Consider the following 26342-nt stretch of genomic DNA (forward strand, 5'->3'; position numbering starts at 1 on the left):
TTCTAATTGGTCCTGTTGGTCTACAGGCTTTTCAGTGACTTTTGCCATGTCCACAAGTCCCTCTGCAAGGAAGCTCCTGGTAATATTCCATTTAGGGTCAAATGCCTTTTCTTGAATGGACCACTGTTGACTTTATTTCTAACACATGTGTGGAAATGTCACAAGGTAATCTCCCTTGTCACTAAGGTGTGTTAAAAATTATGAATTTTTAGGTTTCAATACATTGATATATTTTAGTTTTCTCTTAGATTACTCTTCCCCCCTTATCCTCATGTTCAATTGGAGGATTCTAGAAGATGTACTGTGTTCTTTCAATGTGATCTCATTCATATTTGATAGCTTCCATCTGCTGGAAATACATATCTAACACTTGCCTCACATACTTCCTGCCCAAAGCTGTACCGGCTATTTCTTTTCTCTACCTTTCACCTTGAAATTCACACTCGGCCTTTCAAGTGGGAAACCATCTAATGCCCCATTTTCAACATGATGGATCTCAGAATGTCTTTTCCTTTATGACATCAGTTCTACATTTAGAGATTCTAAAAAATGAATAATGAGGAAGTCTAGCTACAATTAGGCATTCATTTTTTGAAAACACCTCTTCAAAAATCATGGCTGAGAGATTGTTAGTAAGAGCCCTGAAAGGTGGTAAGAGCACTAAGATTCTTACTTTGAATGGGAAGAGGATAAAAAAGATGCCCACAGCATTAGGAAAACTGACAGGCTTGAAGACTCTAGACTTTCAAAATAACCAAATTACCATAGTGTGTCCACAACTGAGCACCTTGACACAGGTGAGGAACCCTATCTCTGTTTTTGGATTGAGAATGGAAAACTAGAGATTAAAAAAAATGGTGAGAGACAGAACAATAAGACTGATCTTTGAAAATGTATCTCTCTGGAGACTTAGCATAAAGTGTTGCTGGACAGGCACCAGAAGTCTTTCTCACTTAGGGAATTACATGTGGTAAGGCAAGAAGATGTTTCCTTTTATTCCTCTGCTCTTTGGCCCACATCTGGAATCAGGGGATTAGGTCTTCGCCACACTCCTTTTCCTGGAGGCTAACATCTGGACAGGGGCGGGAAGCCTGGATCTTCTTGTCTACCTTGGGGGCTCACATCTGGAAGTAGACTTGAAGATCCAGAAGAAGCTATTTTACCCTTGAGACTGTCCTGAAGCCTTTCTGTATGGAATAAAGAGACATTTACATGCAGGAAGGGAGTTCCTTTTCAATTTCCTAGGGCCAGCTGAAACTTTGAAATGGAGCCTTGGCAGGGATAGGAAGGAAGGGACATTTATTTCTTCTGAAATAGTCTTTAAAGGGAGGTTAATATTTTAAATAAAGGATACCCTTCTTAAAAAGCAACAATTGACATGAATAAATCCCAGATGCTTGTGTTAGACATTTCTGCCTAGCAATGTGACGCTCCAGCTGTTAAAAATCTTGGGGTTGAGAGAAGGCAAGGGATATTAACATTGCAGTTTTCTTTTTTTGCTTGATTCCAAATTGTCATCCACACTGATAGAACTTGCATGAAACAAAATCATTGCAGCTTAATTTTAGGTAAGGGTTGCACTAGTAAATTTCTATTGTGTTCTCTTCATCCTACCTTAAAGAGGTAACTTGAACTGGATATCACTTATGGTGATATCTCTAGAAGAATTAGGATAATATTTCTTTTTTTTTTGCCATTCCTGTGGCTTGAGCTCAGGGCCTGAGCTCTGTCCTTGGACTTTCTCAAGGCTAGAGCTCTACCACTTGAGCCTCAGCACCACTTCTGGCTTTTTTGTATGTATGTGGTACCAAGGAATCGAACCCGGGTCTTTGTGCATGCTAGGCAAGCACTTTAACCACTAAGCCAAACTCCCAGCCCTTAGGATAATATTTCTAAGTTTCCTCTACTACAAAAGTGAATTTATAATGACATGATACCAAGGGCTTAGACTATTGTATTGGATTAGATGAGTTTCTATGCAAAAGAATAAAGAATATTAGTTCATTTAAGCCTACTTAAGCTCTTCTTCAGCTTAATTTTAGTTCCATTAAAGTAATTCTGCACATTGGTTTAAGAATTTTTTTCCAAAAGCCTACAATAAAAAGCTAACCTTTCTCTCAGTTTAGGTCTGGCTCTCCATATGTAATTATTTTTAATTATTTTTTTCTTGACTTATACATTTTAGGTGTCATACTGCTTCATCTTTCAAATATAGTTGATGTCTAATTTCTCCATAATTATTGACTTTTTGTTTTAGGATTTATTATTATTATTATTATTTTTACAAATAAGGGGCTCATGACTTTATCTGAACCAGTCTCAAAACACGACTTTGCTCTCTCTCTCTCTCTCTCTCTCTCTCTCTCTCTCTCTCTCTCTCTCTCTCTCTCTCTCTCTCTCTCTCTCCCTCTCTCTCTCTCTCTCTCTCTCTCTCTCTCTCTCTCATCTCTCAAATAAGTGTGTTCCACCATGCCTGATTCCACAGTTATCTCTTAATATTATATATTTAGGTCATCTTTCATCAAACACAGCTTCTCTTCATTCTTTTCCAGTTTGTAAACTTCTCTGTTGCTTCTTGAATTTATAGTTGTTGATTTCTTAAGATAGCTGGCTCCTGGGATCCCTGATTCTCTCTTTTTGTGGGAGAGAGCTAGGCTGGGTCCCTATTGTTTTGGTGCCATCTGCTTCCCCCGTTTCTCTTCATTGTTCGTCAAAAGAATAATGAACATCAGCAATCCACTTAGGCTGTCTTTCCCACATATATGTTTCATAAAGTTTATGTCATTCACACCCTATTTAGTTATAACATGATCACGTCTTTATCTTACCTCTTGGAAAATTCTAAAATATATATTGTTAGTAAAATTCAATCTGCTATGATTTTATTTTCTTGTTTAAATGCCATTTTTGTTTCTTGGATTTTCTTTCAATTTATTATGGCTTCAATTTTTACAAATGCAACCATATAATATATTCTTTTTTTATCAAATGTATTTGATTCCTGAGACTTTTTCTTCCAGGAACCTCTATCCTCTGTCCAAATCTAAGTTAAGTGCCATCTGTGCTTACTGGATGCTGTTTATCCAGGCCAGAATGATCTCCTAAATTGAATTCACTGTTTTCTGGATCTTATATTTTCTTCTTCTGTTATGCCCTCTCAATAGTAAGTCTCCAGATAGCACTTTAGACTATTATTTGGTAGTTTTTCATTTGTGTTTTCTGCTTTTGTTTAAATCCTTTGTGTATCTGAAAATGTTTTTATTCCCTGACATTTAATAGTTATCTTTTTTGTTGTTGTTTCATTTAGGTCAGTTGTGGAGCTTGAACTCAGGGCCTGGGCACTGTTCCTAAGCAGTTTGTGTTCAAGGCTAGCACTCTTCCACTTCCTGATTAGTTAGGTAGTAAACATGTTCAGTGTAGGCACTGATGGTTCATGCCTGCAATTCTAGATACACAAGAGACTGAGATCTAAGAGAGGGTACTGAGGGTTCATGCCTGCAATGTTAGATACACAAGAGACTGAGATCTAAGAGAGGGTACTGACGGTTCATGCCTGCAATGTTAGATACACAAGAGGGCGTTTGGGAGCCAGTTCTGGCAGGGAAGTCTGTGAGACTCTTATGTCCAATTAACTGGGAAAAAAAGCTGGAATTGGAGCTGTGGCTCAAGTAGTAGGATGCTATACTTTAGCAAAAAAGCTCAGAAATAGGGCTGCAGCCCAGAGTTAAAGACCCAGGAATTGGTGTATTTCCATCACCTTCCCCCCACCCATCTACACACAGAGTTACGTACTCTAAAATATACTTTGTGAGGGGAAAAAAAAAACAACTGTTGGGTTATCATTTAATTGTGTTCTTTCTTGTGGCTTGTGGTTGCTGGTTTTTTTGTTGTTGTTGTTTGGTTTTTTTTTTGCCAGTCCTGGGCTTGAGCTCAGGGCCTGAGCACTGTCCTTGGACTTTCTCAAGGCTAGAGCTCTATCACTTGAGCCTCAGAACCACTTCCGGCTTTTTTCTGTGTTTGTGGTACTGAAGAATCGAACCTGGGCCTGTGTGGGTGACAGTCTTTGTGTAAAACTTTTAGTTTGAGTAGAATTTTTTTTGTGTATAGTTATGTTATTTTGTTTCATTTGTTATTATTCATATACATTAGCTTTACAAAGGAATTTCAATTTAACAAATTAGTAAATATACAATACCATGTATAGTTTCTGTTATTAGGCATACAGAAACAAAACCATCTTTCCATAGGCTTCCAGCTTCATTTATTACTGTTGCTTTTTCTTAGGGGTTGACAAAAGCGACTTGATTTTGATTATGACTTTTACAACCTCAATTTTTGCATTGATTTATTCAATCCACAGCTAAATCCTGAGAACCATCTGTGCCTCAGGCACTGGGAACTGCTGTTTCAGCAGCCATCCAAACAGATGGAAATCTCAGTCTTCATACAGTTTGTTTTCGTCAGAAAAGGCGAAAGAAACAAATAAAGATGTCAGAGGGTGATTAGTGATGAGGAGAGAAACAAAGCAGAAAAAGGGGGTAGGACATGTGGCATTCAATTGAAATGTTGAAGGACCTGGCCTCAAAAGTGTGGTTTTTGTAATTTGGTGACACACATGTTACGAAATATATAACACATCCAAATTCAATGATTAATGTAATTCTTATTCTAACATTTCCTTTTATAAAACGTGTTTTTTAAGTTAGCTTGAAGGCTTTCTTTTTGCTTTCTGTAAGTCAACTTTTTTAAATCAATGATTAAAGGTATCCATTAAACTGTGACTTCCGTGTGTCTACACTGTACTGGCATTGGAATTGCCTTTTCTTTTGCCAGAAAAACCAGTGTATGTCAGTATATGGATTGTTGCTGTTAGTGGTGTTGGTAGTGGGGTGTGTGTGTGTGTGTGTGTGTGTGTGTACATCACAGCTTGATCTCAGGGCCTGAATGTTATTTGCTTCACTTTTTTACTCAGGGCTGGTGCTCTACCACTTAAGCCACAGCTCTATACTTTTGACTTTTTGGTGGTTAACTAGAGATAAGAGTCTCCTGGACTTCCTGTTGAGTTAACAATAAACTATAACCTCAGATCTCAGTCTTCTAAATGGCTAGGATTACAGATATCAGCTGTGGGCATGTGGCTTATATTGATATTTAATCATATCTTCCATAGAATGCAAAGAATTATGAGAGCCAGGATAAGGTTTTAGGTTTATGAAACAAAAATAATACTGACAAAATGATATCAAATGGAATAACAGCATAATCTCCTTAAAACCAGACACAGCACCTTCAAGGAGCTCTTCACATGTTTTATGTACTCTTGAAAGAGTTGTTTCCCTTATAACCAAATTTATACATCAGAACATGTGTAAGTCAGTTGTCAAAGATCACTCAACTGGTGAAATCAGATCTCCTTTGTGTTTACTTTCAGCTTTCTTTTATTACTCTATATACTTAGTGTGAAATTTACAGAATGTGGTGTTTAGACTATAGATTCTGAAAATGAAAGCGAGGCCGCCTAGAGATACCCACTGATGACTGTGAGGAATTGTGTCACCCCTCATTTGTTTAGATACACTTTTAACAAATATTTACCATTTGTTATTTTTCTTTTCTTTCTGTCCTTATTCTAAGGCTCTGTATGTGCAAAAAAAGCCACTTTTTACCTTTAAGCTTGGAGATTAAGTGTATATATATATATATATATATATATAAAGCTTTACTGGACATATAGAGAATTTTAAGTATATTTTAGCTTCATCACAACTGGTATTACCATTGCACTGTAATTAAAAATAATGATGAAATGGGAGGATAAGGTTCTTTAAAGTATTTCTCTCTTTCTTTCTCTCTCTCTCTCTCTCTCTGACTAGTCAAATTTTGCAATGTTTTATTTCTAATGATAAGGGAAAAGCTGAGATAATTTCTTATAATTTATGACAAATATATTTTTCCTGTGATTTTTGAAACACATGTTGAATATTTAGGACAAAGCATTTCATCTTATTCCTAGGTTCTGAACCCCAGTGAGCTATATACAATGTCAACTTGCGTTGAATGGAATGGAAGCATTTTTATTGTGTGTGTTGCACTTTCCTAACCAACAGCACTGTCATGACTATGGAAGCATCTAGGAGCAAATTTCCTTAAAGGCCAATATGTCAATGGTTTCAAACCCTAAAGAAACTGGTAGCTGCCATCTTTAATTGTGTACAACATTATAGACAGCAACAGTCAGCGTAGCACTGTATCCCTTAAGTTGTTCACATGTGTGACTCCTCAGGACAAATGTATAGCCAATCATAACCTTTCACCATTAACAACTGACAGTAATAAAGCCACTTCTAAGCAGAACTGGATAGTTCTTCAAGGTGATCGCTCTATCACTTAGCCACAGCGCCACTTCTGGTTTTCTAGTGGTTAATTGAAGATAAGAGTTTCACAGACTTTGGTGCCCAGGCTGGCTTTGAACCATGATCCTTAGATATCAGTTTCCTGAGTAGCTAGGATTACAGTTGTGAGCCACCGGCACCCAGCTGTATTTGCAGTTTTTTTTTTTTTAATGTCTAACACGATCTTGTTCATTCATGGACTATTTTTGGGCACCTACAACAGGCCAGTCACTGCCAGGTGGTGTCAAATACACAGTGATCCACAAAGCCCAAATGTTTTTATTCTCTCCCATAGTGATGGAAGGTAGAAGTATAATTGTGAACCAAGAGAGCTGTGAAGGAGAATTACAGTGCACAAAGAGTCTATAGTCAGAGAAGCTGGAGAAGGAGAGTCTATAGATGTGCAGCTGAGCTAAGATGTAAAGGACCAGAGTGTTTTGAGATGCAAAAAGAATGACTATAGCTATAAAAATCAGGCTCATTGTCAGATGCATATTAAGCAGTGTTCAAGACTGCTTGGTACATACTTCGTTCTGTTTAAATGCTATTCATTAGTGTTTTCATTAATAAATTAATCAGTTTTTCTTCTCCAATTTCATATTTTCTCTTGCATTTATACAATGGTTACTATTGAGTGAACCTACATTTCATGATTGAGAGGGAACACTAGGCACTGAGATGGTTGTGTCATATCCAGTTTGAAGATGGAAATGCACACATCTGTTTCAAGGAAGGCCACCAACAGATAATAAGTGAGCAGCATGGATGAGTCATTGTAACTCAGTGGGATTTAGGAAGAGAAACAGACTGTGTCGAATGTATGAAGAACAGAGAAGGCTACAGGGGCCTGGGAAACATTTAGGGTTCATTGGTTATGGAAAGTTTCTCATGGATTGATAATTTGGGCAGATGTAACCTAGGAGGGTTAGATAAGAGGAATTTTAGGGGATGCAATTTGACTTTTTAGTGCTATAAGCAAGCAGGAATGATAATTCATGTTAGTTATTATTACTGGAATAAAACTGAAAATACATTAAAAATTTTGACATTAAAAAAGTTTGACTTATGGAGGTTATGTAGAGGAAGAGAAAGAGAAAGAGTTTCAGGCACTCCAGTGTTTGGCCCTCATAGGATTGGGAGGAGAGTGGGTGCCTTGCCCAAGAATGGATGGGAAAGCCAATCTGGTTTGTTCCAGAGAATTTTCCAGTTTTACATTTTGAATTTAGAGTGATCCATTGGAGATGTCTTGGGAGCCAAAACTAACAAGATGCAATTTTTTACAGGGATAAATGTAAATTCCTACATTTCATTTAAGGAAAGAATTCAGTTGCACAAGTGCAGGATGTGGGTTATCTTCTTGACAGCTAACAGGGTTTTTCTCTTGGCCACAGACAAAATTAATTATTTGCCAAACAAAGCATCCTATTTCATAAAGCGTTTTTACTATGCTAAGCTGCTTTAATAAGAGTGTGCCCATTTGCAAAAGGGAGACCCACGGATCCTGCCAGCATTGGTGCTGTGAGCTCTTATTTCATGTCTTGCCTTGTCCTCCTTAACTCCAGAGAGATGGTCAGGGGCTGGAAACTATGTCCTCAGGGAAGTGGCTAAGAAAAAATGAAGCAAATACAGAAAGAATATGAGAGTAATTTTACAAAAATTTAAACAACTTATGTAGGAGAGAGAAGCGAGAACAATATAATTGTTTATGGTTGCTCTGTAGAGTATTGGGTAGAAGTTGTAAGGAGCTTAAACAAAAAAACAATAGAAGATAAAGTAGATCTCTAATGAGAAAAAAGCTACATGTTACTGGGAATACTCATAAAGAAGGTACTGCATCTTATATATTGGATTAGATGGTTATAAACGATTCTTATATTTGTAAGATCCTCTAATTTCTTTGGCATGAATATAAAAATCAGTACCAACAGGGCAGTTTTAAGTATGGCAACATGTTAGTTTCCAAGATAGAAAGAATTACACACTGTTAATGACAACAGGACTCTGTTATAGTTAATTATTCAAATACCATAAGTTGTAAGATGTATTGATTAGCTTGTTATATATTAAAATTCCAAACTCCACTTCCAGAACTATCTATAACCATGTATATTTACTAATCAAGCACTAGAAAAAGCTTTCTGTGTTTACTATTTCAGTTATAAAGCACAATTTCAAAAAATATTTGTCACTGAACCACAAAAGTTTTACCTCAAACATTTCCAAGGAGGAGGAGGAAACTTTCCCTAAAGAAAAACCAATCTAAGCCCAAATTACTTTTCATATCATTATGTTTTCCTCGTTATCCATCACAAAATGCTAAGGAATATTATTTATTTTCTTCTCGTCTGTGTTATTTCCCAGTATAAAAGTAATTCTGTGTAGAATCGTGTATGTCTTGTTCATGGTGGTATCTCCAGTATTCATTAAAGTGGCAGATGTTTACTAAATATAAAATGAATATAATTATAATTGAGTTAATGAAAAAAATCTGAGTTGGGAGACATTTCTCAAAAGTAACAAAATCTTTGCTACAGTATCTCTGGACCTTTTCTGTGTAATAAAGTTATCTGGGCAGAATCCTAACACATGCGGCTACAGAGTATAACAACTTATAGGAGAGCTACAGGAGAGCTTATGAATCTATTTATTTTGTCAGTCTGGAACTTGAACTCTGGGCCTGAATGCTGTCCCTGAACTCTTCAGCTCAAGGCTAATGCCCTAACCCTGTAGCCACAGCACTACTTCCTTTTTTCTAGTGGTTAACTGTAGATAAGAGTCTCATGGACTTTAGTGCCCAGGCTGGCTTTGAACCATGATCCTCAGATCTCAGCCTCCTGACTAGCTAGGATTACAGGCATGAGCTACCACACCCTGCTCTTATGAATCTTTTGCTATTACACCTTATCTTTTGAAAAATAACCTGTTTATTTTTGTTTCTGTTTTGAAATTCTTTACATTTTTGGGCTTTTCAGTTGAGCCCATTTCATTTTTTAAAAATAAACGTGCCACATTACTTGTTGTGAAGCTTAGAATGTTTTTCTGCCTTTCCTTGCCAGAGGGTATGTAGTTAATAGGTGAGCCAGATAAAATTTGCTTTCTTGGATCATTTTGTAAAATCTTGAGAGCTAGATTGGATTAAAAAAAAAACTTTAAAAAAAGCAAACAAAAAAACTGTGGTTGCCACCTTTTCCTAGATTACTGTTTAAGCGTATCTTAAATTGCCTGGCATGATGGCTCTTACCAATGACTTTGCTTCATAGTTTATTGACATAACAGAATATTTATTGACAAAACTCACTCTTTCCATTGTCAAGCACTTTCCCTTACCTTCTCTGTCTTCTCTACCTGCCTCAACCTGATTCCTCTCCCCATCTATGGCAGTACCTTTTTATTTTGAGGCTCATTATTTCTTATATTCTTATGTTACATGATGTGAAAATCCCTTTTCTCATTAAATTAGTTTTTCATTTTATAGGATTTGTCTACCAGTATGAAATAAAATCATAGACCATATATAAAATAAACTCCTAGTTATAGATAGTTCATTTTCTAGCTTTTTTCTTCTTTTTTTTCCCAGTCCTGGGGCCTAAACTGAGGGTCTGGGCACCATCCTTGGACTTTCTCAAGTCTAGAGATCTACCACTTGAGACACAGCACCACACTCAGCTCCTGGACCCTATTCTAGTTTTGTTTGTTTGTTTTATTTTTTAATAATGAAACTTCTTAACAGTATTATACTCACTGTCTGAACTTACCCCATAGTCTATTTCAATCAGACTTTCAACCTAGTGCTTCACCCCCATTGTCATGGTCACTGATAACTTTCATGTTGCTAAGCCCAATGGTTATTTCATTTTTTTTAAGAATAATTTTTATTGTCATTATATGGGTGATCTATAGGGGGGTTACGGTGACATAAACCACAATGTCCCCCTTTCTCTTGCTCTTTACTTCGCCCCTGTCCCCACCCACAAGTTGTAGAGTTCATTTTCAACTAGAGTCTGATGAGTGCCACTGTTGGTTTTGCTCACACTTTCCAGTGGCTATTTCTATGTATTTTTCTTGATCTTTAAGTAGAATTTGACCAACACCTCCTCCCTTCTTGTAATCACTTTCTTTTCCTCCTTCCTAACATCTGTCTTAGATTCTTGCAACCTATTGAGGCAGTTTTCTCAGGAGTTAAGGCAGCAGGACAGGGCAGGGAGTTACGCAGCCAAAGATGTTGTTATAACTTGTTCTACTGGTGATATGAAACAAAAATGGTGACCAACGTGAGATTAAGTCTTTTTACTCAAAGGATACCAGAATGTAGTTTAACTAAAACTTTACAGTAAGAAAAGGCCTTGAAAGTTTCGGATGCGTTATCATAATTTTTTAAAATGGCATCGTGTAATTCTTAGGTAAAAAGTACACAAGGAAATTAAATTCTCAGCGTGGGTTTTTTTTTTTTTTGCCAGTCCTGGGAATGAGCTCAGGGCCTGAGCACTGTTTCTGGGTTTTCTCAAGGCTCTACCACTTGAGCCACAGCACCACTTCTGGCATTTTTCTATGTATGTTGTACCGAGGAATCGAACCTGGGACTTCATGCATGCTAGGCAAGCACTCTACCACTAGGTCAAACTCCCGGCCTTAGGTTAAGAAATTTCATCCTCAAAAATAATGGCAAAGAACTATCTATGTAAATTGGCATAAAATATGAATTATATATTGCCAAGATTTTCTTTTTACTGCCACTGTTTTCTTCTACAAATTTGTTTCATGATTCCTCACTGTTTAGACATAATATTAAAATTCTATTGTCTAAAGTTTGAATGGGAATTCTGCTTAGGACTGAAGATATTTTATATCTTTTTGCATATATTTTTATTGTAATTAATAGAAGGGTTACATTATATTCACCAGATAGAAGGTGCACTACTTCATCTACATTGATATCCTTTCTCATGTCTTGGTCCCCATTTCCCTCCCCCCCACCCCCAGACATTTTGTATCTTGAAAAGATAAATTTGCAATGTTTTTGAAAACAATTCTGAAAGCATTGTTTTAAACTGGTAAACAAAGAAGGAATTTTTAAAAAGACTTTTTTATTGTGATCAATAGAAGTATTACATTATATTCACCAGATAGAAGGGGCATAACTTCACAAACATTGATACCCTTTCTCATGACATGGTCCCCATTTTCCTCCCACCCTCCCCTGCTTATCTTGATTTCCCCCCTTCCCTATCCAATTTCAAATAACCAATTAAGCACATATAAAGTATATCAGATAACAAGGTGAAAAATTGTAACAATATGAGATAACCAAGGGATGGCAAAAGAAATGAGCAATAACATAGTACATTAAGGACAACAGTTTTTATACTCTTTCATGTGTTCCTTCTGTGTCTGACCAACTTTTCACTTTTACATTATAAGTAGATCTACATTTACCTTTTCGTTATTGCTTTAGTAAGCTTTACCATCTCACAAAATGTCATCAAGTTAAAGGTCCTTCATATCTATAAGTAATAGTGTAGTATTACAGACCTAAATCAATTTTATAGGAGGATCTCAGCTCTTGGCTTTCCTTCTCACTTCACTTTTCTGAGTGGGTTATGAATGAGTCATCATGTGTTTTAAAGTGCCATAAGAATGGTTGATAATAAAAATTTCAGTGAAGTTGAAAGATTTAGTTGAAAATTGAAGGGGCGGGTTAGGAGGGATAGGTAGAATGTTGAAATATTTGACATTGATTAAAATGCACTGTGTTCATATACTGCTTTGTAAAGTGGTAACTCATTTCTACAGCTACTTAATTAAAATATTAAAACAAGAAAATAAGATCATAACTTAATTGACATGAACTAAGCATGGAACTCAAGTGACCTTTATTTTATACAAGCACGTTTATGTTGAAGGAAAATAATATAAGATTACTTTTTAAGTATTCTTAGGATGTGTAGATTTCAGCAAAAGGGGCTTAACTCCTTTCCTTTCCCATTTGGGAGTGGGCAATGAAGGAGGGCATTAAATCTCTGCTGTGTTTGCAGTTGACATTTCTGAACCTGGGAAACAATCTTTTAGAAGAAGTTCCAGAAGAGATGAAATACCTTACCTCCCTGAAGAAGCTTCACTTGTTTGGAAATAAGATTTCTAAATTTGCATCTGGAGTGTGTGGTAAGTCAAAGAGTAACAAGAGTTTAGTATTATATCTGTATACAAACACATACACGCATATATTATTGTTTTGTTGCCAGTCATGGGGCTTGAACTCACAACTGTTGTCCCTAGGGTTTTTCACTCAAAGCTAATGCTGTACCTACCACTTAGAGCCACAGCTACCTTTCCAGTTTTCTGGTGGTAAATTGGAGGTAAAATCTCATGGACTTTTCTGCCTACACTGGCTTTGAACCAAGATCATCAGATGTCAGCCTTTTGAGTAGCCAGATGATAGGCATGAATCACTAGCACCCTGTTTCTATAATCATATTAAATAATATATGGCTGTTTTTAATCCTTTAGTGGGCCTATAATAAAAAGAATTATACTACTTTTGGCATTAAGAAATTATGTATCAATATTTTTTTTGTGTGTGGGGGTAAGGGGACTTGAATTTAGAACCTCATATTATCCCTTAAGTTTTTTTGCTCAAGGTTAATGCTCTATAACTTGAACAACACCTCCATTTCAGGTTTTGTGCTGGTTAATTGGTGATAAGACTCTAAGATCTTTGAACCATGATCTTCAGATCCATGCCTCCCTGCCTGCCTGCCTGCCTTCCTTCCTTTCTTCCTTCCTTCCTTCCTTCCTTCCTTCCTTCCTTCCTTCCTTCCTTCCTTTTTTAAATTTCCTATCAGGTTTTGATGTCTTCTGAGATGTGAGGCCCTTAACATGTTAGGCAATATCCACAGTCCTTCAAGTACTTAAAAATCTTAAATACTATAAAGGAAAACATTTCTTCTCAAAATAAGAAATATCATGATTATTGAAACATATATGCATTATATATACCAAGTCATTGATTCTAAGTCCAATTACAATTTAAGATAAAAACAATTTATAAAAAATGACAACAAATAGATAAAAATATTTTGTAATTTATATTGAAGTGGCAAATTTATAAGCAACCATATATATATAAATGTCAGTGAACAACCTAACATAGTAGTTTGAGGTTTTGTGTGGACATTTTTGTCACATATTGCCTATATATTTTGCATAACATATTAGGACTCTCTCTCTTTCTCTTTCTCTCCCTCCATATACCTATATACACATATTTAATATGTATAGGTTATATGAATTTTTATACATATATATACACATTTACATATATATGGTACCACATATATATCAATGTAGAGATTGTTATATATAGTAATATGTATATATATAGATCATACCATATTATATATCTAAATATCTCAATATCTATCTCTATATATTAATAGAACAAGAGATATAGAGCTATCAACTGTATATCTACATAGAATACCATAGATTGTTAGTAGTTCACTGCCTTTCTTAAGTTTGGCTTCTTAATCGTGGAAACTTGTTGAACTTTTGATGGGATGGGCATGAGCAATCTTCCGTGTCACCTCCTGATTGGCTGTGGGTAGACGTAGGTTGATGCCAGGCCTTCATGCAGACCGTCATGGTTCTTGAATAAGTTGCTCATTACTTTGTCTAGAGTAAGTTGACCAAGGCTTGGAATTTATCCCTAAACTGAGCGAGTCAGAGGATTGCCTCCCTGAGGTTTGGGATAAAGTCTAAATAGTTCGATAAGGTCTGAGAAAATCACGTGGCCTCAAACTAGTGGCTCCCAGGTGGCTCTGATTCACACATAAGTTGATTCTCTTTTGTTTGCCTTTTCAGTATTCTGAAATAGGTGGCAAAAATTCAAACAGAAGAGTTCACAAAACCGTTTTGTTCTCTGCCTGCTTTTCTGATCTTTTACTGAGCAACACTACAATCACATTCCCACTTGACAACTATTGCTGGGAACTGGCTGCTGCACAGAGGCCCTGGTTGACAATAGGATTATCCTCTTCATTTATTTTCTCTTTTTAAATTTAATTTTATTGTCAGGGTGAATTACAGAGGGGTTACAGTTACATATGTAAGGTAGTGAGTATATTTCTTGTCAAACATTGTTACCCCTTCCCATGTCTTTCTCCCACTTTCCCTCCCCCCAATCCCTATCCCCACCAAGCTGTAAAGTTTATTTCCAACATATTGTCCTCTGAGTATTGCTGTCACATTGGTTCACACTTTGTCCTTTGCCTCACCATTTTGTAGTTCCCCTTTCTTTCCCTAATTCAAACAAATGTAAATACAATATAGTGGGTACCAAAATCACATATAGTGACCACAAGGGATAAACCATAGGGGACAAAACAAAAGAAAAAAGAATAACAAGTAAAGTAAGCCAGAACCAAAGAAACAGACTCCATGGGTTCCCACATTTATAATATCTAGTATAAGTCTGGAATTTTCCTAGCAGAGGATCACAATAATGCAGCAGATTTATACACATGATCATATAAAATGCTAAGTGAAATTAACTCCAGGACACAGAAACAAGAGGCTTTTCTTTCTGATTGTTATTTTTAATATTACTAGGTGAAGTTATGGCCTCTTAATTTCTGTAGGCATTTGATATTGAGAGTTCTGCCTATCTGTGATAGGAGATTGGAGATGGTTATCATGGATATATGAAAAAAATAGTGAAATCCTTTAGAAAGAGAAAGGATTATCTGAGGTTAGGGTGGAATAGAGAAGACAGTATGTGTGATAGTGAGACAGAACATACACATCGACTGAGAGAAGCGTAGAAGGTAAGCTACATGTCTGCAGGGACATTGGAATTATATATTCCCGGTTCTGAGTGCCTTTTAGTTTTGGATTGTTTGTAGCGATTCTGGTGTACACTGTGTCTCTGAGGGCTGTGATTTTACTTTTGCTCTTTTGGCTGCTGGTGAATGTCCTTTTCCCTACTAGTATACAAGGACATTCACCAGCAACCAGAAGAGCTTTGGTCAAGGCAAGAAATCAGAGGGAAAATAAAGATGCATAGAAAAGTAACTACAAATTATGTTCTGACAAATGGTTAAAGTGACTAAAATTTTTTCTAACAGATGGCCTACAAAATTTGGTCCTGCTAAATCTGAACAACAATAGACTTACCTGGCTTCCTGAAGAATTGGGCAGGTAATTTTGTTTATAGTGAGACTTGGTGAACACATCACGTCTCTCCCTGTCTTCCCCACCTCCATCTGCATCATTATCATCTGAAAGCCTCATGCCATGGATTAAGTACTTCTTGGTTTATACACAGTGTAGAGGGAGCCAAAGGAGTGAAGCAAGCCACTAATTGTAAACAGATGATTCCTCAAACACTTCAAGAAATGAGAAACAGCATGAGTTGGTAGTCTTATTGTAAAAGTAGAGATTTAAACATGGGTGATGTAATGGATTTCCTAATTCTGGGTTTCTTGGAGCTTGCTCTGAATTTAAGGATGTTAAATTTTTATTTCATGAATGTGGTAAACCATTTTGAGCTCGATGGAAAAGGTAATACAAAAGTAAAGGATTTTTAAAACCATAGTGTCATTTTCATCAAATAAAACATTACATTTTATTAGCATTAATAGCAGCCAAAAAAAGGAGAGAGAGAGAGAGAGAGAGAGAGAGAGAGAGAGAGAGAGAGAGAGAGAGAGAGAGAGAGAGAGAGAGAGACTGTTTTCCTGCACATCTGATCAGACAGGCTGCCATTACAACACTTTTCAGGAGCTGGCTGAGGGCTTTGTTCTTCTGCAGTTACAAACACCCTCTTGTGATTTTTCTCTGACAATGGAGAGAACCCTGCCCAGGTTTACTTTGCAGCCTCCTCTTGTTTCCTGCTGAACAGAAACATGTGTATTACTAAGTTCTCAATGCAGTCAATACTACCAATAGAGTTTATTCGAATTCACTTTTCTGTATCCAGCCAATGGACCAACCTTTGCAGATAGATCTTTTTTTTACAGGGAAAGTAATATTTTAAGTGAGAACAGCTGCTATCAATGCTATTCTTACAGAAGAATAATAGTTTCTTGCTTGTTTTTATTTTTTTCCTATTCAGTAGTCAGTTCATTTATGTTAATGGTGATACAACGAAAAAGGGACATCTTGAAAAATCTGAAAAATGATAGTCCAGCCCTGTGCCCTTGGACAAGCAAGTAATAATTGTCCTAGACTTCAGTTTTCTTTCTTGCTAGTGGAAGAAGTTTGAGTAGATGAGCTTCAAAGTCCTGGCAGCCAAACTATGGTATGATTTCACAATGTATGGAGCTTGTCTCTAGAGTAGATTGTACATTATTCAAGGAATCATATAAGTCTAAGTGGAAACTTCTACCAAAACAAATACAATTGCAAGTATATAGTTCATGCTGTGTAGCTAAGTTGCAGTTGTTTTTATTCTGGCTGAGCCTCAAATGCAAACTCATGGTTTATCATTCCAAGTAAAATTCCATTTCCTCACTCTAGGAAATATTTTCCCTTTTCTCCTCCCCTCCCATTTCCTTTCCTCCCTCATTTCTTCTCTCCCTTCTTCTGCCTGTCCTTTTCCTCTTCCTTCTCCTCTCCCTCCCTCTCTAAGAGAGGGTTGTCTGGTACTCACTACATAGCACTCACCAAGCTCCTTGCTTCCCAAAGTGCTGAGATTACAGATATGAAATTCACTGCTAGAAGATAAAGTTAGCAGGTGGATTTCCCCCCTTATCTTCTCATACTTTAATGTCTTCATCTGCAAGTGAAGATGACAAGAGAATAATTGTAAGGTTCAAAGATGCTAATCCCCATCAGTATTTTGTGTTGCATGAGTGTTCAGTTGATGTTACTTTTATTTTCCAGTGCTATTCTTATTTTAGGTCTTTTATGTCATCTCATTCACTTCCTTCCTGAGACCATACTGTGATCTTTTGGTGAATTTTGGAAAAGCATTTAACATAGCTTGATATGCCACCTCCTCTTGCCTATCATAAAGAAGCAGTCTCCTTAGAAGGACAGGCTAGAAATGAATGCCTCATTCAGAGGCACGCTAGTGAGGAGTCTGGGAATGATTGCATCTTCAGTCCTATATTGCTGCTTGAGTTCCTTTCTTTATGACTCTTATGTTTCAGAAGCAAGGAGGGGAAAGGAGGAGCTTGGTGTTTTAGCTTTCTTAAGCTACAGAATTCATGAGTCCGAGCAGTACAAGTGGGATTTTACATTTCATGTAAAATCTGCTAGGACTGGAGATGTACAGCTACAGGAAGAGGAGAACATGAGCATCCTGAGGACAGAATTTCTCTGATAGGAAGCTTGTGAAGTTTGTAGTCAGTCATCAACCCAGTGGAAGTGAGGGTATGAGGACAAGGAGAAGCTGCAAGCATAGTGCTCCTCTAGGTTTCCATTCAAAAAGTAGTTCTCAAGGGGCCAGGAGTTTGGCCTAGTGGTTGAGTGATTGCCTAGCATGTATGAAGACCCAGGTTTGATTCCTTGGTACCACATACATAGAAAAACCTGGAAGTGGTGATGAGGCTCAAGTGGTAGAGTGCTAGTCTCGTGAAAGCCCCAGGCCAGTGCTCCAGGTCCTGAATTCAAGCCTCAGGATTGGCAAAATAAAAAATAAAAAAATAAAAAGTAGTTCTCAGAAAGCCTCAGCCCTGTGTGGTATGTGCTTGACACATCATTTCCTTGGGATGTAGAAGCCGGACAATATGGAGTAAAGACCCAAAGTTAGCAAACCTCAACTTCCTTGTGACCCCTTCAACTATTTTTTATATCTCTTAGGCAACCAGTATTTGGAACTACCTTGGCAATTGTTGAAGGGAATTAGACAGTATTACTTATTCTCTGTGTCTATCTTTTGTTTAACATATACTTTATGTGTGTGTCTGTATTTCTGTATAGTACACATATTTCCATATATATGCATATTTGTAATTTACTTTATTGATTCATTTAGTAATTTTGCTTATCTGAGTAGTATTTCATTATATACATGTGCCATAAAATATTTTTTCTCCATTTATCTACATTTGGGTTATAGCTCTCATAAATTAAGCTATCCTAATCATTGTTATTGTGAGTTGCAAGAGTTCTTTTATTGCCCCTTGGTTAATCTCATCTTGTTACTCTATCTGACTTTGTTACCTGGTATATTGTATAAACATTTATTTGATTATTTGAAATAGGAAAAGGAAGGGGGAAAAACAAGATTATTGGGAGGGGGTGGAGGAAGGGAAATGGGGTATAAACATGAGAAGGGGTATCAATGTGTAAGAAGTAATGCACCTACAATCTGGCGAATGTAACTGTAACCCCTCTATACATTATAATAAAAAATAAAAAGAGTTCTTTATGTATTCTAGATGTAACTGCTGTCACATTTAATTGCTGATCTTTACTTTTTTCTTAATTTTTGAGGAACTTCAGTTTTTAACTTTGATTATGACTTGTTTACTAATATTTTCCTTTTGTTATTAGCACTTTTTTGGGTGTTCTGAGAAAGGACTCTTTGCCTACCCCAAATGTATCAAGTTATCATTCTATAAGTTTTTTTCTAAACAAATATTCTAGTTTTAGTTTGGGCCTTTGATTTGTCTTGAACTAATGTTTGTACATGGGGTGAAATATTGGTCAGAGTTCATCCTGCCCTCATACATTTATTCATTTCTTCCAGCCCCATCTGCAGAAAGATCATCTTTTCTTAGGTGAATTGCACTGATATCTTTCTCAGAAATCAATTGATCATTTATAGATCATTTGGATTCTACTCTATTGAACTATTTTACTGGTCTACCCGTCTTAGTCGATTTGATCTGAGAAACAACCATGTTATAAACTAAATGGTTTATCAGCATTTTCACAGCCCCCAAAGTTGGGAAGTCAAGTTAAAGGTACTGGTAGATTGGGTATCTGGTAAAGGCCCATTTCCTAATTCCAAAAATAGCTCAGTCAATCTCGCTTTGTCTTAACAATGTGGAAAGGGCAAAACAACTTTTTGGGGCCTCTTTCATAAAGGCAACCATTCCATTTATAAGAGCTCCATCATGACTCCTAAGTGATCCATTTCCTAACACCACTACATTTGTGATTAAGCTCTCACAGGAATGAGATAGCACAGACATTCAAACTATGTCTATGAAAATAAATACTTGAGTTCTGTTAAGTCATGCCTACACTTTGGACAATTTTATTCCTTTGAGTTTCATTGATATATTCTGCTTATTTTTTAGGTTAACAAGTCTAATGTATTTAAGTCTAAATTGTAACCAGCTAACCGGCATTCCTAGAACAATTTGTTTTCTTAAGAATCTTACTGAACTTTATCTTAACTACAATCTGCTTAGTTGCATACCTGAAGATATTAAGTACTTAAAGAAGCTCCAGCGGCTTTCTGTGGCCAGGAACAACATTGAATTTTTGCCAGAGGTGAGCAAGATGTAGTGATTCATTTTGTTTGTTGTTGTTGAAGAAACAGTCATTGGAAGGGGTTAGAGACTGTGGTACTGGCAATGCAAACCATCACTAATATTACACTTAGTTAATATCTAAATTTTTATGAAAGAAGACAGTTCTAGTTTAGATTTGTCCACAAACATGCTTACTTAAATTTGATTTCAGAGAAGCAATTAACATTTTTCAGTATGTACATGTATTTCAACAATTGCATGGGAGTGTTCTTATACTAAAATTTTTCATGTTTTTTGTCTAAGATTAAGTTTAATTGAGTATTATGTCTTATCTGGTAACTGACCATACAAAACAAAATATAATTACATCTTGGCTTCGAATATAGGCTGGATACAGTCTATATTCTATGTACTATATTCTATGTATTTCCTTAGCCCATCTTTCCTCTGCCCTGGGCTTGGAAGACTAACCTGCCTTCATGTTGATAACTCCCTTGTTTCCTGGCTTCTTCTTGAATATGGCCAATGAAACGTATTAGCCGGAAATAAAAGATCGGGGGGGGGGGGCAGGAGTTTGGCCTAGTGGTAAGTGCTTGCCTAGCATGCACGAAGATCTGGGTTTGATTCCTTGGTACCACATACATAGCAAAAAGCTGGAAGTGGTGCTGTGGCTCAAGTGGTAGAGTGCTAGCCTTGAGAAAGTTCAAGGACAGTGCTCAGGCCCTGAGCCCAAGCCCAGGACTGGCAAAAAAAAAAAAAAGATCAGGGGGACAAGGAGTCCCAACCATATCACACATCCATGGAGCTTTCTCAGGCAAGATGGTTGGCCCCAGGTTAAGTGATCTCTTTGCTACGTCCAGGCGACTGGGAATAGGGTGGTAAATACACGGTTGTTATTAACATTGTGGATTTTCCCGGCCACCTTTCTTAGTTTAAGAGAATTTAGCTTCCTTAAAACCAGCCAAACTTTTATAAATTGAACCTTTATTAAGATCTCTTCCCATCTTCCAGTTTGAGAGTTCTTTCCTAGTAGGGACATGTGAGTGCATTTACTTTCCTTCCCTACACATTTTAGAGTTATTTTGATAGACAATACACCCTGTACAGTAAATTGAAAAATAAAAAGTAGCAGAGTGATAAGGTAGGCATATACATGAAAAACAACAGGTCTTCTTTTTCTTTGTGAGAATGTTTCCTTTAAAATTTCTGTACATACTACGATGCAATCAGTGAAAATATTTTAAGGCAATAGGCTGAATATTTAGTATGCTTCAAAATTGTTGTTCCTGTTAAAAATGCTAATGTCTGCAAATGATTTTAAATAAATCTTAAAATTACAAAGTAAATACTAAATAAAATGTAATTTATAAAATAAAACAATTAAAGTGAGTCTATTAAAATAATATTTTCTTAAAGAAAAAGCAATGAAAACAGTAAAGCATGATCATGGGAAGAATATTATTTAGTGCTTATAAGAACTCTGACTAAACTATTTCCTGGTTTTGGGATCTGGAATATGAGACTAGTATAGCTCAGTCACTGTTTAGAAATGGGTCTAGACCCACATCTGTCTGATTTAAATGTATGTCCTTTAAGTCATTATTCCTCTCGCTGCTTTTACTACTAGACTAAAAATTGCTGGTTTTAAGCAATTTGAATGCTATCCAATCCTATCATAAACTTTTGGGTAATAAAGCCTGTAATCATTTATAACTTAGATATTTAATATGAGTCCATCTATCATTGTTTTTTTTTTTTGTCTGTAGTATGAACGGTAAGGCACTACAGAGAAAAAAAACCTTTTTTAATAGAACAATTTGGGAGTCATTTTCCTAATACATTATAAATTATACACATGTTTATATATTTATGAGTGCATATTTCCTCTCTATTTTATCATATGCCTAGAAGTTCAGGCTTTGATTTTATTTTTCTAAGGTGGTCTAAGGAATGGTTAAATTACCCTTTGATTAATTTAGTATTTGATGGTATTGGGCTTTGAATTTAGAGCCATAAAAGCCATATGCTTTTTAAGTTATTTTTCAGATAAGTTTTCACACTTTTTGCCCATACCAGTCCCAAACCAGAATCCTTTATGCCTCCCACATAACTAGGATTACAGACATGAGCCACTATTCCTATCCATGAAATATATTCTTAATACAAAACTTTCACTACTTTTATAGTAGGGAAAGTTATAGAATAATGTCTTTACAGTTACATTTTTTTTGTGCTAGTAGGTAGAAGAAGAGCGATAAAAGACACTGCATGTGAACATACACTTTTCTTTTTAGAGAGAAAAACTCAATTTAAATTGAAAAAAATGTTTTTTCCCCTCCAAAATTGATGTGATGAAACACTAACCTCCAATGTGGCAATATTAGAAAGTGGAGCTTTGGAAGGCTATTAGGCCTCTTGGGAGGGGATGTGACCCCTTATCAATGGGATTACTGCCCCTATAAAAAAGGCTCAGAGGGGTTCCTAGCTCTCCTTCCACCATGTGAGGAGGTAAGAAGTTGGCAATTTACATCCAAGAAGAGAACCCACAAGGACCCTCCCATGCTGACGTCCTGGTCTTTGGACATCAGGCCTCCAGAAGCCTGAGAAACAAGTTTCTGTCAATTTATATCTTCTCTAGTCTGAACAATTTCTTCTATCAGACCAACTGGTAATTAGCATCAGTCCATTGTTTTGGCTGGCCAACTACTATATTAGTCTATTAAATATTAACATGTTAATATTAAACTTTAATATATTAGTGTGTTTAATATACTAGCATAATAAAAGTACTGAGAAAACCTACAGTTAACTGTTTAACTTTGTTAATTTACAGTTTCCTAAAGCTAACTCAGAACTCTATTTCCATTTAACACATATTAATATCTCAGAGAATATGCCTAGGGAGTTTCCATTAAATGAAAATTGTTTTAATTTTGAAAAACATAACTATATCAGTCAGAATGATGATTCCTCTTTAACTTAAAGCCTGGCATGTAGTTAAATATGGTTATCTTTTTCCTTGTGGTTTGTTTTTTATAATTATAGAAGGCTTTTGTTTTGGAAAATACCCTTCAATCTGTGAGATTTGCTTACTGTTGATCCGCTTACTGGTTTGGCATGAATATTCTGTCATACTAGAACTGACATTTGTTCAGAGATATACATATGACGTAAGCTACATTAATGAGATGGAATTTTGCTGATCTGATGGGAATGAATATAGTCTTTGTGTTTAAATTGTTGAACTAAAAGAATGTAGGCTTGGATTCTCAGGTGTCACAATTGTCATTTTTCAGGAGACCTTGACTTCAATGGCAGTATCACAAAAGAAACAGACAAAAGGCTATAGTACACTTAGAAACACTCCATACACTCAATATTTATTATTTAATTGTCCTTACTCCAATCAGTTTATCCATATGTTAATTTGGCTTGGATTTTTATTCATTTATGATCCAAAGAATCCTGAGTAATTAATATGGATGACATGCATAAAAGATCTTTCTAAATCTTACCTCTTCTCTTTTCAGTCCTTCCTGGTCACACTATTTTTGCAACATTATACGTCCTATAATTCTATCCAAAGTAACAGAACCCTGTTTCAGGAATACCAGAAAATCTTAGCTTAAATTTTACATTTTCCTGGAATCTTTTCTAAACTTCCCATTATTTTCTCTTTTTAACACCTACTCAGAAAACTTATTCCCATAGCACAATATAGTCAGCAATTATCTGTAAGCTTTTTTTTTTTTTTTTCTTTCTAGTCCTGGGCTTGGGCTCAGGTCCTGAGCACTGTCTGGGTTTTCACAAGGCTAAATCTCTACCATTTGAGCCATAGCAGCACTACTGTTTTTTTTTCCTCCCTATGTATGTGGTACAGAGGAATCAAACCCAGGTCTTTGTGCACGCTAAGCAAGCACTCTACCACTAGGCCAAACTCCCGGCAAACGATGCATTTTTATATAGGTCGGAAAGTTCTTATATTTTAGCTTGCAGATGTTGAGTCAGAAAATCATGCTTGCTAATAGAATAATGAGAGGATCACAGCAATGGAAATATAGGTGAAATTTAAGAGGATCATATATATGGCCTGAAGTCTTGTTCTTCCTAGAATACCCTATAACATCTGACTGATGAAACCATGCAAGTATATGAAGGCTGGGCCATTTCTCTCTAATGGAGAACAACTTCCATATGCAGTACCCAGTCAAAAACTATTGGATCTGTCTTCCACCTTGATTTTTTTCTGTTTATCAAGTCCTATTTACTGCCTCTCTTTTACAAGATTGGATTCCTAAATGACACCTAGCACCCCAAACTTTATCTCAACATCTTCTTTCAAAAGGTACAACTTGTGATAATATGCAATAAGGCCAAAAAGGACAGTCACAAGATTTGGAACATAGTTTCCATAACGAGAGTTTTGACATTGAGCATGAGAGGGATATTTATGAAATGATTTTCAAATCATTTAGTAAATCATTCCTTTCTCAATGGAAAAAGATTTCTGCAGGGCCAGGAGCATAGCTTAGTGGTGGAGTGCCCACCTAGCATGCACGAAGTCCTGGATTCAATTCCTCAGTACCACATACTCAGAAAAAGCCACAAATGGTGCTGTTGCTCAAGTGGCAGAGAGTTAGTCTTGAGCAAAAAGTGTTCAAGAACAGTGCCCAGGCCCTGAGTTCAAGCCCCAGGACCTGCAAAACAAACAAACAAACAAACAGATTTCTGATGGTTTTAGTTAAAGCAAATCCTACATATTTGGTGCTTCTTAGTAAGAATGTAAGAACTCATACAATATACAACCATATTAATGATGTAATTGTGGCAATCTTTAGTAGTACAGGACATGCTTATGTTTAGTAGCTGATTTCATTTCTTCATAAGGAAAGGAGGCAGTGTCAGTACAGTTCCAAGCAAAAAGTAGACAGATAACACATTCTTGTGGATAACACCATTCCAGGACTGTATGTCTTCTGTTTCTCATGATATCTTTTAATTTTAATAACAACTAAGCTGAAAACAAAGCTATTTAGTAACTACTTTCATACTAATACCTTATTTGATCCACTCAATGACTACAGAAGTAGGGGCTTCTATTTTCATTTTGTAAATGGAGAAATTAAAACTCAAAGGAATGCTTAAGAATTTGTCCTTAGATGCAGTTTGTAATAGTCAGAGATGAACCTAGTAGTAGCCTCACCCCAAATCTATTAGGTTGCCCTAGAATGCCAGAAGAAATAGGGAGACTTGGAAGATGGTTTGGATAATCTATAGAGAGATCTCTTTGGGGAAGGTGAAATGAAGAGTTGGGTGGGTCCAATCTTCTTGATAGACAGTAACTTTCATCAAGTTTGAGGTGAAAAAAAAAACACTGATGATTTTAGAAACTGGATTGAAAAATCTCTCTCTTTGTTTCTGACAGGAATTTTGTGATCTTAAAAAACTAAGACTCCTAGATGTAGCTGGAAATTTGATTCAGATATTTCCATCAGGCGTAAGTAGAGTTGATTTTTATTACAATTGAAAAATAATTTTGTTTATGCTAATGGGAATACAAATATACAGGCAGCAAGAAAATGCTGTAGCAAATGGAAACAAATGACTCAAAGATTTGCTTTACTTTAAAATTTTAAAGCCTGGTTTTTCTTTTATCTTTTATTTTTGTTCTTGTTTGAACTAAAAGAACTTTGCTATCATAAATATATTAATACATCAGTTATGATTACGTATTTTGGTTATGACATACTGCTTTTGTGGTCACCTCAGAGCTTCTGAAATATTACTTTTTAAGTCATAAGTTTTTGTTCCTTGTAATTAATCCAAAGGTGACTCTTTCATTAGTTGTTTTTAAGCCATAAACAGTGAAAAGTTCTCCTTTGGATGTGAATTTTGATATTTTTTAACGTCAAATAACTGAAAACTACCTTGGCCACTTTTACCTCTGAGAAAAAGAGTCAGTTTTTAATACTGCATCTTTATATACAAGTGTACTGCTTCACTATTCAAGGAAATATGTAGAAATCTATTAACCTAGAAGGAACTCTGAAATTAGCTGTTGATCCACTGGATACTTTTCTTCTGAATGCATGATTCCAAATTGAATTTCAGACATTTTCCATCTATTAAAGGAATATTTTATACTGATGATAATTCAAATATAATAAAAGAAGTTCAAAGCAGATTTTAAGGAAAAGTGCATTATTTATAGATAATGTAATATGCCACATATAATATAGTTTTTCTAAATATATAAGTGTGTGTTTATTGCCCTTTTAACTATTTGTGTATTTCTAGTTTTTGTCACCAAATACTTTATTTTATTTAATTTTTTTTTGCCAGTCATGGGCTTGAGCTCAGGGCCTGAGCACTGTCCTTGGACTTTCTCAAGGTTAGAGCTCTACCACTTGAGCCTCAGCACCATTCTGACTTTTTTCTATGTATGTGGTACCGAGGAATTGAACCTGGGTCTTTGTGCATGCTAGGCAAGCACTCTACCACTAGGCCAAACTCCCGGCCCCTGTCACCA

General features: G+C 36.1%; 1 protein-coding gene across 2 annotated transcripts in view; it reads left to right on the forward strand.

The window, feature by feature from the left end:
* The first annotated feature begins 551 nt into the window (after positions 1-551).
* Positions 552-26342, forward strand: part of Lrrc69 (leucine rich repeat containing 69) — a 62472-nt gene continuing 36681 nt past the window's right edge. For both annotated transcript variants that reach the window (XM_090338702.1, XM_090338703.1), the window contains exons 1-5: positions 552-797; positions 12425-12551; positions 15512-15584; positions 19637-19832; positions 25239-25310. In XM_090338702.1, the coding sequence (XP_090194828.1) occupies positions 615-797; positions 12425-12551; positions 15512-15584; positions 19637-19832; positions 25239-25310 (651 nt within the window). In that variant the 5' untranslated portion in view covers positions 552-614. The remainder of the gene's footprint in view (positions 798-12424; positions 12552-15511; positions 15585-19636; positions 19833-25238; positions 25311-26342) is intronic.

Source organism: Megascapheus bottae, chromosome 9 (genome assembly GCF_031878675.1).
Source record: "Megascapheus bottae isolate mThoBot1 chromosome 9, mThoBot2.hap1, whole genome shotgun sequence".
In the NCBI taxonomy this organism is placed as follows: Eukaryota; Metazoa; Chordata; class Mammalia; order Rodentia; family Geomyidae; genus Megascapheus; species Megascapheus bottae.